The sequence below is a fragment of the Chanos chanos genome, chromosome 7 (assembly GCF_902362185.1).
Source record: "Chanos chanos chromosome 7, fChaCha1.1, whole genome shotgun sequence".
Lineage (NCBI taxonomy): Eukaryota > Metazoa > Chordata > Actinopteri > Gonorynchiformes > Chanidae > Chanos > Chanos chanos.
In genome coordinates this window covers 17,562,966-17,575,489 of record NC_044501.1, presented here as the reverse complement: position 1 = coordinate 17,575,489, position 12,524 = coordinate 17,562,966, and the positions used below count along the sequence as shown (strand labels likewise).

At 39.3% G+C, this 12,524-nt stretch overlaps 1 protein-coding gene across 1 annotated transcript in view; it reads right to left on the bottom strand.

Moving 5' to 3' along the window:
• Positions 1 to 12,524, bottom strand: part of dmd (dystrophin) — a 97,517-nt gene that overhangs the window by 58,154 nt on the left and 26,839 nt on the right. Inside the window, exons 24-31 of the mRNA XM_030779481.1 lie at positions 12,286 to 12,438; positions 8,681 to 8,842; positions 7,370 to 7,480; positions 7,001 to 7,174; positions 4,178 to 4,333; positions 3,125 to 3,295; positions 1,686 to 1,865; positions 1,062 to 1,184 (exon numbers count right to left, since the gene is read on the bottom strand). Coding sequence (XP_030635341.1) covers positions 1,062 to 1,184; positions 1,686 to 1,865; positions 3,125 to 3,295; positions 4,178 to 4,333; positions 7,001 to 7,174; positions 7,370 to 7,480; positions 8,681 to 8,842; positions 12,286 to 12,438 — 1,230 coding nt within the window. The remainder of the gene's footprint in view (positions 1 to 1,061; positions 1,185 to 1,685; positions 1,866 to 3,124; positions 3,296 to 4,177; positions 4,334 to 7,000; positions 7,175 to 7,369; positions 7,481 to 8,680; positions 8,843 to 12,285; positions 12,439 to 12,524) is intronic.

Sequence of the window (12,524 nt, the reverse complement as noted above, 5' to 3'; positions counted from 1 at the left end):
CACTGCTGTAGGTCTTAAAGATGCATGTGGAGCTGATGCATGAGTCACAGAGCCTTCCTTTAAGTAACAGTAGAATTTAAATAGGGTCTTAAGGGCAGTATGTCCTACAGCTATTTATATTATTTCAGCTGAACACTATGACACATAATCTAACAAATTAGCCTCCCTACTTAGCCCCAGGTGTGACATAATTACTTATTCCCAGGGTTTTACTGCTTAGCTGGAACCAATATCTGCAGGACACGGACCCCTGAAGAAATAAAGTTAGTTTTTTTTTTTCGTGAGTCATAATAAATTTTAAATACATGCTCAGAGATCCAAACCAGTTGAATATGTTCATCTTCAATGATTCTAGTTTGAAAACGTCTTGATGTCAGATTAAAATAAAACTTTGAATTCCCAAGCAAATGAAATCCCAACCGTAAACATGGAATGATTTGAGGTTTGTAAAAGATATGTCTTCTGATCGTTTTGGAACTGAGTAAACAACGACCTTCCTCTCTCTGCTGCCAGTTGATCATTTCTGTGAATTCACCATAACAATCTGAGTGTGTCCCCACACATTTTCTCTCATACCGATACACTCCACATACTTCCTTTGTCTTCTGCCTTAGTAAGACCATGTAATCTTGAATAACACATCAACAGTCCTTGTGTCCTGAGTAAAGGATCTCCATGACAACATCATTTAGTCTAGGAGGAACGAAAGTCTCAGAAACCAGACCTAAAGGTTGGATCTTTCACTGGAATGAGATGTTGCAGTGTAAATTAATACATATTTTAATTAGTTTTGTCTCTGGGACATTGACATTCAATGATTAGAAAATGTGGTAAGGTAGACAGCAAAACGAATTCAATCAAAGAAATACAGTCTCTTCTCAATGTGAATGTAAGCTTTAACCACCTACAGCCTTTAGCTAAACTACAGAACTTTCAGTTAAGTGAGAAACATACTACACTGCCTTACTAGGACTTGATAAAAAGTGTCCTCATGCATTTGTTAAAAAAAACAAACAAACAAAAAAAACAATCTGGCTCATCAAAAATGAACAGTCACAAACCTGAATGACATTGTCCATGCCTCCTTGGCTTTCAGACTTATCCAACAACGTCTCAGCTCGATTCATCCAGGTATTGATCTGACCAATGTTCTCATCTAGCATTTCCATTTGACGCTGGTAATCCTGTGTGTACGACAGCATAATGATTCTGGTGAAAACAATGAATCTTTTGAATCTCTTCTTTTCTTTCACATAAACTCAGTGTTGTTGACCCCCTCAAGGTACAGCGAGTACAAAAACACAGATAAACTGTTGCATTCCACTGGCAGACCAGCTAAATCACTGCTCCGGGGCTGAATTTCACAAGTTTTTGAATAGAATGAAAACGCAACTGTTTTGAGTGTTGACCTCCCCAAAAAGTATAAGTATGTGTAAGTACAAGTATGTACAGGCATGCACAATTCATTTAAAATAAATAGGAGAAAGGCAAGGCTTTATTTTGCAATTATAGCCATTTTAGGGTAGTAAAATGAAAACATTTAAGTGGAACAGATTACAACAGTGTGTTGCGCATTGTAAACTCAATACCTGAGTGAAGAGGTAGAACAAAGTCGCGTGAATAAAAACAACGAAAGCCTTCAGAAAAAAAAAAACACTTTTCCCCTCCCACCACACAGAACTCACCAGCAGCAGATTCAACCACTGCTCACTCCGTGACGTCACGGCGATCCAGTTACAGTTCAACAGGCTGACTTTGTCATCGATCAGGCTCTCCTGCCCACGGAGCACCGTCTTCAACATCTCCGCCAGCTCCGTCACCCCCTGCAGCTGAGGTTTGTGCTTCTCTGTGTCCTCCTGTGTGGCCTGGGTGGAGAAAGGTGGAGAAGGGTGGTGTTACTCTCTGGGTGTATGGTTTAGCGAGGGGATATCCTAATGATGTTACTGCGCACAGTTTTTTATCTTTCAAAAAAAAAAAGGACAGCTAGCCTGTATAGTCTGAAGACTACTCTGGAGCCAATCTTCATTATTTTACGATTACGATTAATCTTTAATCTCAGGATTAAAATCAAATAGAGTAACTGCGTGATCAGTGTCAGTTTAGCCTCGCAGATCAAGAAGACAGACTCAAATGAATGTTTTTCAGGGGTGAATTCCAAGGAATCAATCCATCATCCTTCTCCTTCAAGGTCAAGCACTTTCAGAAATCTTGTCTACACAGTTTTATCAAATTTTGGGAAGACACCCTGCAATATACCAGGGCTTAAAAGACACATTAATGAATTAATAAACATGAGATGTGTTAAATATTTTAAAATAACTAACTTTATATTAGTCAGTTTGCCAGAGAGTATCTGATAGCACAATTTCATCAGTATGGAAACAAAAACGATGTGGAGAAAATATTATTTATCACTGTAGACGATATACGCTTTAAAAAAAGAAATCTCTCAATTACACAATGTTTAGTATTTATTGACGTTAATAGGAGTGTATCCTAATGTTACAGGGACAATGTTTGATAGCAAACAAGCAGCCCACGGGTTGGTTGAAGCACACCTCACTGTTCATTTCCAAATGCTAACAGTTTTAAACTGTCCCCTGCTCAGCTTTGAATAAATGCAGAGGTATTCGTACTTTCTTTTGTGCACAACTTATTGTAATAAGTTGAGTCTATATGCATAAAGGATTGAGTCTATATGCATAAAGGATTTCTGCAGGGATTCTTCCCAAGAACAATGACCTTGGACATTGTTTAGCACAGTCTAAAGTCCCTTGCTCAAGGTTTCCATGTGAACTGAATATCATTTCACTACCACTTCAGAATTCATGTCACCAGAGGACGTGGAAAATACCTTTGATGTCCTATCTAGTTCAGTTTCTTCAACTATTAAATCTTCAACATACAGATTCAGTAAAAGTAAGCAGGGAACAATTATATCACTTCTTTGTTTGGCAGTATTTCTCCAAAGTCACAAGCCCATGTGTGTGGGAAGGTTTTCTTCTTCCTCCAGAGCAAAACTGTGAAGGTCTTGTCATTGTTAGCCTGGTGTGATGTATTCAGAGGCCCCCTCCCCTCCCCTCCCATCCCAAAACTGGTGTATTCCAGGAAATACCACGCCCACCTTTGCCCATGCCAGCTCCGCCTCCAAATCACTTGGCATCCCCTCCACTGCCGACCGGCGTGTCAGCTCTCCGTCTGTCGCTGCCAACCACTCTGTCAGGCTGTTCAGCTCCTTACGCAATTTCCTCAACAACTTCAGTATCTTCTCCAGCTCTTGCTTTCCCTCAGTTACCTGCACACATACAGCTGGACTCAGGGAATCAGTCAGTCACTACACTCCACCATCCCTGCATCAGGCCTAGACAGAGATGGTCAAGAGATAGCCACTGACTGTCACCGAGGACAACCTCCAGCACGACATGTGTATATAAAACCCATGCATATTCAGAACCTCTATGTATCAAATTTTCACATATGCATATATTTGTTTCTCTCAAACAATATCAAACTATGTGACATATTGTCCCCTACATGAGGAGAGCCATTCTAATCAATCAATCAATCAATCAATCAAACTGATGAAAAAGTAGCAGTTTTATCTCTTCAGTTATATACAACAGATGAAAGGGGGGGGGGGCATGGCACCTAACCTTTGAATTATGTTTTCAAATAAATAGAGAATTAACCAATGGCAGACATAATATACATCTTTCAGAAGATGTCTTTCCAACATCCAGGATAGAGATAAACTTCAAAGTAAACAAAAGGCAACATCTGCTAAAATTATGGGTTTTTTTTTTGGTTTTTTTCTGAAAAATGTTCCACATCAAATTTATATCCAAATGACATCTTGGTTGTCGATCGGTGATGGAAATACAGACAAACCAATACTCAGCTCCTCTGCGAAACCTCTGTGAACTTGTTTTGATTAAAGTCATTTTTTATGTGGAATAGATCCTACAATATTTACATCTGTACCAATTATGTTCAGTTACAACTCTTACAAAACAGTCAAAGGCAACTACGACGAGATAATTGTTTGTAATGTTCTTACAAACAATTGTAATGATGTCTTCAGTCTCTGTGGGGCTTGCTTGGCTCAGCCACAATACTAATGACAAAAGAATAAAAGCACAGCTCTGCAGTACGGTGCAGACAGAGACGGTTCACTTACCTGTGCACCTAAATCATTGTATAAGAGTTTGAGTGCCGTCAATCTGTCATCCAGCTCCTTAGGCTGCTCAGTCTGCTGCCTCTGAACAATCTGTCGTCCTGTCTTTATTACCGTCTCCACCTCAGATTTCACCTCACTGAGAGTTTTATACAACTTCTACAAGATCAAGGGACACATACATGTATGTTAGAAAGATTATGAAAACCACCAACTTCAAAAAGAAAATGATCGGCCTCTATGTCTCTAAGGGCCAAACCTGTGTAAACGCTCCCTTACATTGCAGAAATGTGTCAAACACCCTTTTTCCCCATTAAAATCACAGCTGAAGTAGTCTAATTACTAATAACATAAGAATTACATCAGGAATGTAATAATTTGCATTTTTTAACACAGCATAAATAATGTATTCATTTTCTGACATTGTAATAAATTTCCTATGGAGTCAAAGAGTTGGCCTCTGAGAATGAAATTCTCAAATCACATACTAGGAGTTAGGAATGTTTGTACATAAGTTTCTTAATGTGTTTGAATGATTTATGAAAGCGTATTCACAGTTAAGGAGAGTGCCCTTGTGATTTTGGGAAAATGAGAGATGTTTAGTTTGCAAGAACAACATCTCATTTATCTTTGAGGAGGCAGTAAACCAGAGGGACAGAGGAGGAAAGGGAGAGCGAGAGAGAGAGAGAGAGAGCGAGAGAGAGAGCGAGAGAGAGAGAGAGAAAGAGCGAGCTTCATTCTTCGTGACTTCTTGGATTTAGAAGTTGTCTTCCGACCTCTGACCTAATAAGGTCAATACAGTCTTTTTTTTCCTACCAAACTGATGAACACCCATTTTATCTCCCTATTCACATTATTTCTTTACCTGGAAATCATGTACTAACAATGGTTGCAAACTCTGACAGCATGTTTGCTATCATAATATGAGAATCACATTGTTAATCTAAAAACACTTCAGACACAGCACACAACTGCCACCCAACGATTCTATGACAGTTCATCCTGCTTTGCCTTTAATTTGTATTAAGCTCACTACTGCCACCAGTTCCCATGGCAGCTTGTGAAACTGACATACTATTGTCAGAGCGATGTGTTTATCTTCATGTGATGGCGGGAGATGCTTGCCCCTCGTTTGGAGGAAATTGGAGGATTTTGGTTTGCAAACATAGAGTTATTGGTTCATCCACAAAATAGACTGGTTTCACTGGTGTCATGACCCAGAAAGTATCTGTGGCAGTCAGGCTGAGAGTTGAGAGATTTAGAAAAGGCTAGTTGAGAGTAAGCACAAAAAACACAGAAAAAGTCAAGTCAAAGCACTGTCAGTGTAACAGAGCTCTAAGCTCACTTAAATTCCGTTTAACCTCAGTTTCACCTCGGGGCTTTGACTGACAATCCTCGGAAGAACCATTCTAGTTCCACACTCCAGGGCCTTTCACAGTTTGAGAGTTTTGTTTGTGTTCCTCAGGTAGATCTGGGGCAACCAGGTCAACCGTACAGGTTTCATTAAATGTCCAGGACACAAGACAGTAAAAGAAAAGGTAAACGGTTGGCAGCTGTGAGCCGTGTTTTCAGATTTAAGACATAACCACAATAAATAGTGCATGATAAAAGTTTTCAGTCATCAAAACAAAACAGTAAAATGGAAAAAAAAATGTATTAAACTTTTTGGAAATTTACACAATCAGTACAAATTGATTAAGCTATTACAGTAGTTATTATGTTATTAACAGGTTATTACATAGTCTGCCACAAGTGTAAGCTACAGTTGGAAATGCCTTAAGTTGGAGAGAGTTGCGTTTCACGCAAAAAGACGAATGGGGAGACTAACATGAGACTAGCCTTCAACTTCCAAACTTACCATAGCATAGATGTGTAAAGAGATATACCATCATGGTTAATTGGCTGCTTCAAATCAGAAGGGAGAAGATCGGTCTCGGACGTACAGATAAGACGCGAAGATCAAACGTCAGTATTAAGCCATCAGTGGAATCTGGAGGTTCTACTTCCTGTCAAATTATCCCTGTTGTGAATTACTTGATCACTCTTGGGGGATTACATGCTTTGAGCTGATACAGTAATAAGTAGCAGACAATTTCATATCACACCCCCCCCGCCCCCCCCGTGTCTTTCAGCTCTGCTGCTGTCAGCTTGTTGCACCGTTGTTTTTGTTGCAATATATGGTTACATGAGAAAAACTCTGCAGTTTCAGGGTCTTCTCTGAGTAAAGCCATCAGTCCCTTCTCTTTGTTTACCATCTAAGGTGCTCTGTGACTGAACGTAAAAAAACTAGCCAATGCTGAAAATCTGACCCCCCCCCCCCCACACACACACACACAGCGCTGTCATTTATTTATTCATTCATTTATCTATTTATTTTTCTGAAAACGCACACCAACAATGGGCTGAGCAATGCTATAACGATCAGTTGATCAACTGCATTACTGGTTAGAAATGCTGATGTTTTTTTGACAATGAATTGTGTGATGGTGACTCAGTCAAAGGAGAGTGCGCTTGGAGTCACAAGTGACGCACAAACCTCATGTTGATTACCCCTGTTTAATGGTATATTCAGTCTCTTTAAAATGTTCTCATACAGATCTCCTGGTCTGTGAGGAACAATTGGCCTCCCTACAAAAAAACCCACAAACTCAGACGCATTCCTTTCACACAGTGACGTTAAAGTCTTTTGTGGAGGGCACAGAAGATGGTGTTTAAATTTGTCTGCAGTTTTTTGTGTTTATTAAAGACATAAACAGTAAAGATATAGTGTTCATATAGTTTCCCTCTGTCCACTGAAGCATTATGAACCTATATGAGATGACTTACCATACATTGTTCCAACTGTGACTGTACAACTTCCTGTTCCACACTGCGAATGCTTAAAACTCCCAGCTGTTTTTTCACCTCTTCAAGTACACTTTCACAATCCTTCAAACGCTGGTCAAAGTTAGCTGGCTTCTGGAAAAGTCTGAACTTCACTTTCACCTCCTGAAGTTTATTCTGAAAGAAGGAAAAAATATCAAGGTAGCACTGAAGGTAAAAAAACAAAACAAAAAAAACCCTGTTATTCTTTCATTTGTGTAGACATTCAAAAGTGTGTCAGGCACAGAGAAACAAGTGTTTTACTGAAGTATTGCAGGCAAAAGAAAATGATTATTTGTGTCATGCCACATAGTAGGTTTTCCTTTCACTCACACATGTAGCATCAATCTGGGCTTGTGCTCTTTCTGATGTGTCCATGTCTTTACTCTTCTTCTTCATATCATTCAGGGTCACCTCATGGCCGTTCAATTCCGTTTGAATTTTCTGCCGAACGAAAGCTATTCATTAATACAGAGATTGAATCTGAAATTATATCTATGTGTCTGTGCGTGTGTCTGACTGCTTCCGTTGCATGTGTCCAACCTAATTTAGTATGTGCCTTTTCTTTCGTTCCTCTTATTTCTTTGTTCCATGAATACAAAACGGTATTGCCTCTTTTTTTTTGGGGGGGGGGGGGGGGAGTCTCATCACTTTTTGTAAATATACTCTGTAATTGACCCAGGGATTTTATACTGAATGTCTTCATACACCTGATGGGTAGAGAGATCTTCACCAAACTGAATACGTTAGTAGCACTGCAGGTAAGCAATCCAAATATTGATTGAAATAATTAGGGTAGCACTCAGAGTAAATGGAATAACTCTTTAGCAGCTGCTGAAAAGGACATCCTACTGATAAAGACATATGTTTTGTGGAAAAATAAATGTGTGGTCAAAAAAAGTGCTTTAGAATGATATCTGTGAAGGAAGCCTATTTGGACTTGTGTTACTGGAACTAAATTGTCCTCGGAAACTAATAAAATGAAATGGTTTTGCTCTTGCGAATGGCAAGGGGCGTACATTTTAGGATTTATCTGAATGTAAAGTTTGGAGTCCTGCTTCCAATAACTGAAGAGTCTTTTTAAGGATCTCAGGTAGCTTGTTTAATCTGGAAATGAAAACTCACATTACACTGTGGATGACTCGTCATCAAAGGTTGGAGTTGTTAAAATATGGATTTATATATTGGCTACAATTACTATATCACGAGAACTACTACAAAGTTGCCTTTTCCTTTTCTATACTTTTAGAAATGTATGGACAAAAGAAAAGTTGTATGAATTGATATGTAGGCCTACATGGAATATTAAAAGGCAGAAATACCAGTGTATTGAGTAGTGCTTCAAATCATTCAAGGTGCTTTCAAATTCTAAGACTTCACAGTTTTTAACTACTAAAATAGGATTACTTAAGAAAATGATTCCTTTCAGTTTCATAAAAAAAGACCAATTCACAGACTAAGAGCAGATTATAAAATTCTAATTTGAGTTTGCACAGATTGCATGAGGTCCTGACGCGAGCCCGCAGAGATTATGTGGGATGCTGAGTCGAGTTTGCAGACGTTTTTATGGGCTTTTGATGCCAGTCTGCAACAGAGAGTGTGCGGAAGGGGGGGGGGGGGGCAGAGGGCGCATTAAATACACACCTGCGCTTCCTGAGGTATTTGTGCTGCATCAATGTTGTCGGCTAGGTAAGCAGTCAAGTGTCTGTCAGTGGTATTGAGGGACTCCATGATGAGTTGGAGGGTTCTGTCGTTTTCCCTGGCCCACTGTAAATTCTTCTCCAGCTGCTGCCGTCTCTGCAAGGCCTGGGAAGAGAGAGCGCATAATACCCCACCCATAATAATCACAATACTGCCTGCGTAGTAACGGATAAGGTTGTATTTCACTGACCATCAAAAGGGAATAAAAATCATGTGACATATCAGCAGGGCACGACAATAAGCGTAATAGACATAAGACATCTAACAATGTGTGCAACAATACTACACTGTCACAGGAAACAAGTAATACAACGCATCTGAAGTATCAGTCAACCTGCTCTGTATGTGTGTGAGAACACCCAAATCCACATGTACCTCAATCGGCTCCTTTTCATGTCGGGAACTTGAACTGAATGAGCCACGTGACAAGAATATGTAATGTGCATTCGAACAACACAAACTGAACTTAATTCAAATCCGTCTGATCAAACTGACAGATTACTCTCTGACTGTAGCACATATGAACTGAGTACAACCCTAAGGTGCAGGTTTGTGCATTGGGACACACTGGGTAGAAAAAAAGGCTGGTGGCACAAAAAGATGTTCCAAAATCAGTCATATACTGCATCTCCAGCAACCCAGAACTTTCCGTCGGACCAATCAACCGCCCTCATCTGCTTCATTTCCCTTCCTGACTCATTTGGAAGTGAAACTGAATCTGCAAATTTGCACTTCTTGTCCATAGTGATTGTTAATCAGTGAGGTAAAAAAAGGAGATGTGTCAAACTTCTTTAAAAAAAAAAAAAAAAAAAGCTTTTGAAATGAGTTTCATCCCATCTCAGACCCCCTCTGTATTGTTTCTTTACAGCTTCCCTCTATGTTTGTCTTTCCATCCTCTTAACATCCTTTTCAATTATTTTTTTTCAGTTCAGTTTAATTTCCTCCCTGTCCGTTCACTTAAAAAGCCCTCGTATACTGATTAATAACAGTGTCCCTGGCCAGTCCTGTCGTATTGTTTGGGTCCAGCACAGCCGGTCTGTAAAACAGCCAGCCACTCAAACAATGTGTCCGAGCATCAGCGTTACTGTCACTTCCCACTTCCTGCAATCTAAAACGATGCCGTCCACACGTTCCAAGACACCCTGCAGTCGCTGACACGCTTCCAGCATCCGCACGTTTTCGATAATGACCTGCTGTTTAAAGGAACTGGCTTGCATGGCAAATCAGACCCATTTTATGATCTGACTATCTGAGGATGGGCAAAGCTCTGGAGGCATATGCCTCATTAGTATTGGCACATCAAGTGTTTTCAGGCAGTTTATGTACAGTTTGAAAGAGGGTGTGGAAGACACCAATGAGCGACAGTTGATATTGCTCGTTACCGAGACCAGCAAATTGGGTGTGAGATTACAGTCAACTTGCTGTGCTGTGTTTAGCTTCAGTAGTTCTCTCAGATGGCAGAGAGTGTACTAAGTTGTAGTGTTGCTAACATGACTAATGATTAATATGAGGGATATTCCTCTGGTGAACAGTAAGGTCTCATTCGCACCATAGTCAGTTCAACATGTCTCTTTTAAAGTTACCTGTCCAACATGCTAATTTGCATACAGCCCCACTCTCGCCTTACCTGAAACACATCATATATTCTTTCACATTAGACATTAGACATCATTTATAACATTCATCATGTGACAGGTTTTAAGTATAATTTATAAACATTGTCACAAAATGTGCATAACTGGGCCATCATCATTTTGTGAATTATTTGTATAATCAGAAAAGTCAGTTGTCACTAACAAAGTTGAATCACTGGTAGTGTTTTAAACAATGACGAAATTCATGCCTGCACGAGTTGCAAAACTAATGCGACATAACCAATGTAACTGCATCAAAGCTGATGTGACATCATGACCAATACAATTACATCAAAGCTATTGTGACATCATATCCAATATGACTATATCAAAGCTATTGTGACATCAGAACTAACATAACTCTATCAGGCCTAATGCAATGTATTAGCACTTGACAGTAGATTAAACTTTTAAAGTCTTAAGCCAAGAATGATAACTGGGTTTCTAGTTATTATCACACGGGACACCAAACTCCAATATGCTCTCTGACCCACTAGAAAATAGTGTGCTACGTCATTTAGCAGATTCGGTGCCTGGCTCACTAACTTCAATTTCTTCCATCTCACATCTGATTGGGTGTTATTAAAAGAAAACATCTAGTGCTCACCTTTTTGCTGTCTGGAATCAATGTGCAGAAACTGTCTTTGTATACACTTAATTTGGTGCCCACCTCATATCTGTATCTCGTTAACCCCATAATCAGTTCCTGCTCTGCTGCCCGTTACGCACTCTGGTCCTCATCTCCTCCTGGTAGATTCAGGCTTAACAGATAAGATGCTTTCTGAGGCAACTCACATTTTAATTAACTTTTTTTTTTTTTTTTCAATATATTCACTCTCTCCCTCAAATTCAGCTTCCACTACTACTTTACACTACTATATATTTTCTCAGTGAAATATGCACTGATGTTTTTCATTTGTTGTTCATTTACAGTGAATCCCTGTTAATTACTGACTCTTATGTTAAGTTATATAAGTTAAGTTTTACTTTTAAAGCACAAACCATCTGAGCATTTATAATTACATGTTAGTTTGTAAAATTTGATAATACTTTATTTAAGCACATTCTATTCCCTTTAAAACAACAACATGTCTTTAAGCTTATAAGTCAAAACGCTGCTACATAAAAAGAAACCATATTGTAAACACTGAATGAATATGACTCCCTGCATTGTGTAAACTGTTTGTAACTTCTTGGTGGCAAAGGATTCATAAGGTTTCCGTGAGACATTTCTGAATACTTTTTTAGAGGTGTAAAAAGCCTTTACTCCAATGCCTGTAAATAAAGCATGACCCCAGAGCTCTACTCTCAGACACTAAAAAGACGCAGGTCTAGACACTCATTTACATTGTCTTAATGTCTTAATGTCTTAATGGAATGAATGAATATTAACCACTATTACCTCTAAAGACTGATATGTATATCATTTCTAAGATCTAACAAATATTGTCAAATGTGCCATTCTGTTTTTTCCACTGGAACACTGCCTGTTTTTTGTGGTTAAGAGAAGTACTATACACTTTAGGTTTAGCGTTTAGCAAAAACATCATTGCATAAATTCCAAAAGAAAAACCTCTGCAGCAATCTTCGAATGAATACACAGTAAATCTACAGAGAGCACAAAGCAGAGACAACTCAACTGGGCCAATGAAACAACTGTGTTCTCACTGCTGTGTGTGCGCATGTGTATGTCCTTGTGAGTGTGTGTGTGTGTGTGTGAGTATGTGTCTGAAAAAGAGAGAAAGAGACAGAGAGAAAGAGAGACAGAGAGTGAGTATGTGTGTATGTGTGTGTGTGTCTGAAAGAGAGAGAGAGAGAGAGAGAGAGAGAGAGAGAGTGTGTATGTGTGTGTGTGACTGTGTGTGTGTGGGAGAGAGGGCATGTGTGAAAGAAAGAGAGATTGAGGGACCTTACCCTTTGCATCAGTTCATCCCAGCGGGTGTTGTAGTCCTCCACCTTTTTATGGATCAGCTCATCCAGGACTCTGCCATCCATTAAGGTCTGTGCCAGTTCCCGGATTTGGTTCCGATTGTACTCAGGATGCTCTCTTATCATGGTCTCTATGGACTGAAAAGTGACACTACATTCAAACATGCATTTGAATATCAATAGTTACTCTAATTAGTATCTAACTTTAACCCAAATCTCACAGT